Source organism: Anneissia japonica, unplaced genomic scaffold (genome assembly GCF_011630105.1).
Source record: "Anneissia japonica isolate Jap-2015-1 unplaced genomic scaffold, ASM1163010v1 scaffold9427_len4571_cov92, whole genome shotgun sequence".
Classification (NCBI taxonomy): Eukaryota; Metazoa; Echinodermata; class Crinoidea; order Comatulida; family Comatulidae; genus Anneissia; species Anneissia japonica.
Window position 1 is genome coordinate 15 of NW_022699571.1, and position 4,565 is coordinate 4,579.

At 31.6% G+C, this 4,565-nt stretch overlaps 1 protein-coding gene across 1 annotated transcript; it reads left to right on the forward strand.

The window, feature by feature from the left end:
- Window positions 1–1,244: 1,244 nt before the first annotated feature.
- Window positions 1,245–4,558, forward strand: LOC117103004. Its single transcript, XM_033243464.1, has 5 exons — window positions 1,245–1,592; window positions 1,972–2,076; window positions 2,565–2,867; window positions 3,238–3,377; window positions 3,956–4,558. The coding sequence occupies exons 1-5, from the start codon at window positions 1,514–1,516 to the stop codon at window positions 4,142–4,144; spliced, it is 816 nt and encodes a 271-aa protein (XP_033099355.1). The 5' UTR covers window positions 1,245–1,513; the 3' UTR covers window positions 4,145–4,558.
- Window positions 4,559–4,565: the final 7 nt, after the last annotated feature.

Below are 4,565 nucleotides of genomic sequence, written 5' to 3' on the forward strand. Positions count from 1 at the left end.
ACAAGTATTACACCTCGGTCTGTTGCACGGAGTAGTAGATCCTTTGGTTATATATATATATACACCCATTCATATAGGCTTAATTATACTTGGAGTGTACATTGCACTGCATTTTAGACCTGTACATGAAATAATATATGATACCCAATACATGAACATTATTAAATCACAAAAATCATCCTTAGAAGTGAATATGTACGTAGACGAGATTGTATGAAGTCTAGGCCTAACGGCTTGTAAGATTAAATTATAAAGTTAATTATTGTTGTTTGTATTTGTTTATGATGCCGCTGTACTATAAGACCCAATACAGTACAAGAACATTATTAAATCACAAAAAAAAATTGTAACTCATAATTTTTTGAAATGTATATGTACCTAGGCGAGATTGTATAAAGCATAGGCCTAACGGCTTATATTAATTTATAGAGATAATTATTGTTGTTTGTAATTGTTTTTTAATACTCAGTTTTAACTTTGAAATTTAGAGTAAGGGGTAGGGAGAGCAAGAATGGAACATGGTGAAAAGCTTTGTAATAAATATTTCATTTATTTTATTTATATCTTGCATGGTTATATATATTTAAATCAAATAGTACGCCTATATAAAATTAGTCATGTTATTATTTTAAAATCTAGTATTACCGTATTAATTCATCAGTAGCTAAAAGCCAACAGCCAAAATAAATAATAAGAATTAATTTAAAGACCCATTTAAATAATGAATATTGCATTTTATTTTATATGAATATTTCATTGGCAAAATATATGCAACTGAAATAATTTAGGGCTATGTAATTTTAAGAGTTCAATTTACAACTCTAGTTGGAATAAAGTGTGCGATACTTTTAATACGAGTCTCTCTCTGAAGATTTAAATTCCTTCACCCTGATCAACGCCTCTACCTACGAGTTGTACAGTATAGGCATTTATTGTAGATCATTATATGTGTTCGATGCATTAGTGTGAAAATTACTAATTGTAGTAGGCCTTGTACGTCAATCCATGGACCGTCGACAAGGCAGATACCATTTTTTATTGGGTAATTATTTTGATAATGCCTGAATTTAATCCCACTTGTATCTTAAGTAGGCCTACTAAAAGTGTCTCGTAATTAAAATTACACATAACAAATAATTTTTTCTTTATTACAAAAAACAGTTTTACAACATTTAATTTGTTTCCTCTGGACCCTGACCTCCCTTATGATTTTAAACAGTCAACTCCATCAACCGTGGACCAACCAATCACAAATGTTCGCGCTTTTTTAAACAAGATTAGGATTTTTGTTTGTGAACATCGAATGGAGTGAGACATATCACTTTACTCTTGTATCTAGTGGCCTTACAACATATGTATCACCTATCAGTTTCAAGTTAGTAAAATATTAATCTATGCGCACTACGCAGTTTACGATGATTAGTGATTCAGAATTGATGCTTCACTATTCAAGTACAAGTGAAAACGTGGCATATCTTCATCAGTTGAGATTGTTGAAGTCAGTCCCACTCAAATGATCACCACCAAAAATGCGAATGTTGGCCATTCTTTAACAGACATTAACTCTGATGATCAAGATATTATGGATTCTGGTAAGTTCAAAAGAAAACTTTCTAATGTTATTCACTCTTGACAAACCTGCTGTGATATATTTTAGGCAAATTTATGTGAGGTCCGGTCACTCCACTTCAACAAACAAGTTCATGCATATTTATAGTGACCGTATATTTATAGTATTAATGGGTGACCGTATTTTGAGTTTTGTTGTTAATTGGTAGTTAATGGTAGGCCTATGCTAACTTAATTTGAGATTTACAAAAGTGTAATATAGTACATACACATCTGTAAAATAACAATTTTCTATGTTTAAAACCTATGCCAAAATAAGAGTGTCGACAAGAAACCCTGACAAAATCTTACGGATTCCTATAAAAAAATTTGAAACCATCTATTTTTCCTTTTGTCACACAGGGAGTCAAAATCTACACACAGAAGTTTTGGAACCAGAAGGATTGGAAACTGATGGCCGTCTATACGATGGAGAAGAAACCGTAGTTTTTGTTACAGGAAATAAAGGTAAGTAAAGTAATTATTATAAAAAAAAAAACACTTTGTTTTTATTGAATTCGATACTGTTTTTTTTAATAGCGATCAATGCACAAAATAAATAATATATTAACTGAGCTTATGTAGAGAAATGTATTGTTTACAACGAAAACGCAAACAATGGTCGTATTGCTGCTGATCAGCCACAGGATCAAAAGGCGGTATAGAGATTTAATAAAATAAAAACATGGTAGATAAGTAATTATATAAAATAATCGTTATTTTTAGGACAATAATTTTTTTCGGTGTATAATACTACTGTACAGTAGTCTTTTAAGGACATATATATACAGATCAAACTCGATAATTATAAGAATTGTAAAACAACCTGTCAAATAACGATGCGCCCATTTGTGTATACCAACGAATCGCGGTCAAGCTTGTTATTTAAAACTTAGTATAGGGGTATAATTGGAAATATCCAATAAATTTTGTTTTATATCCAATTATTCCTGCAGGTAGAAAACGAAAATACTTACAGCCAATACAGACATTGCATTTGCTTTGTTATTGTACTTTAATGCGCATCAGTGCACTAAAATTTATCTCAACGGAGCAAGCTAGGAATGAATTCCAAGATTTAACCGAGTACCAACAACGTAGTTGGATGCTGACATATTTTCATACGCATATGAATAAATCTGGAGGTTGCGTTAAAATTTGCCTATTGGTCGGTGCAAGTGAAGTTTGTGCGAAAGCCTGGATGTTAGTATATGGAATTGGCCGGACAACATTTTACAAGATACGAAAACAAGCTATTGGTAAGTTTTTACATAACCGTACCTAGGCCAATTTAGACCTATGGAGGCACTATATATAGACAAGATGCAATTATTTTCGTTTTGATTTAGTGCGTGAATTATGATGCGCATAAAATTGTACAAGTAAATTAATTTTCATTGGCTATTCACTGAAATGTCTGACAGAATACAGTGCATTTTAAAAACTTCAAATTCAGTTCAATATATCACACTCTCCATTTCCTAGCAAATGTCTTACCAAGACACAGCATTCACATGAATAAATGTCAATGCAAAGAAGAAAAGCTATAATGAAAACAAATTATAGAAACAAAGATTTAAAATTGAACCTTGTAATAACATTGTGTATAATTATTTTTTTTAATTCTAGATCCTGAAAATGAACCTGAAAGATTTCCGCTTCACACGATAATCTTCAATGATCATCGTGTCACGCATACGGATGAAACGACAAATAGTGGAGAAGAAGGAGATGATGATGACTCGGACAAAGAAGAGGAAATAAAGCCGGTACGTTTTTGATAGGTTTTTTTTTTTTAATGTAATACATAACCATAAACCAGGTTTATTTTCAATTTTATTGTTTCCTTAATTTGTAGCATGGTGACATGCTACAAATTTGTAGCATGGTGACAAAAAATAAATTGAAATAGACAGGTTAAACTTTAATATGGCGCTCTTAATCGCATAACAATACTATGGGATGGTCTTTAAATGTTGACTAGTTGAGTTCCCTATTTGAAATCGTATTGTCTACTTTATTTATATTTTTAGTAATTGAATTACTGTGTATGTTAAAAAGAAGATAAGGGTAAATTCATTGTTCAAAAAATATCGTGTAGCATAAATTTACAAAGTAATGAATTGATGATAGTAAATATGCATATAATATATAACATATTTTCAAATATTTCATCATAATCAATGAAAATGAAAGTTAGCAATAAATAAAAAAGTAAATGAAAGATATAAAAAATTAAATAATAACGGTCTTAACAATAAGTCTCCGGAATAACTAAAATGATTACCTATTGGGCCTAGTTTACAGGTGACTTTGACTAATATGTTGTTGTTTTCTTCTATCCAAGATTCATATTGGACGACTTTTTAAACGGAAGCCGCCACAGCAACTAGAGTTTGGTGCAATGGTAGCGACAGCTCTACAAAGGTACCCATCAGAATGGCCACATATAGGGAAAGTGCTGTATTACGGAAAACAAAGTGGAGGTATCGTGGTACAGTGGAACATATTCATCTGTATGCATTCCGTGTACTAAAGACAGTCAAGAGTGGAGGGAAACTATCACAAAAGAAGATGTGATCTGTGTATTTAGACTAACTCAGGCCAGTAGGTTGCCAACCAATACAGTCGCAAAATTAAAAGAGGCAAAACTAGATTTTGTAAAATAGACTAGTAGGCCTACTGTCACTACACACTACACGTTGAGAAACGTCGCTGGATGGACAGAAATATTTGTGAGGAATAAAGTCGTCGGATCCGTCAAATATCGGGATTTTTTTTTATCAAGTGAATGTTTAGTTTAATCTATCATTTTGGTCTGATTTTCTCTACTTTTATATTTTAAAATATTTATAATTGTTTGCTTCTTATGGCCGCTTGTGTTTTTTGTATATCCCATTTGCCTATCAATGTTATATATGTAATAAAGTGATGTAACAATAATAATGTACTGGGAT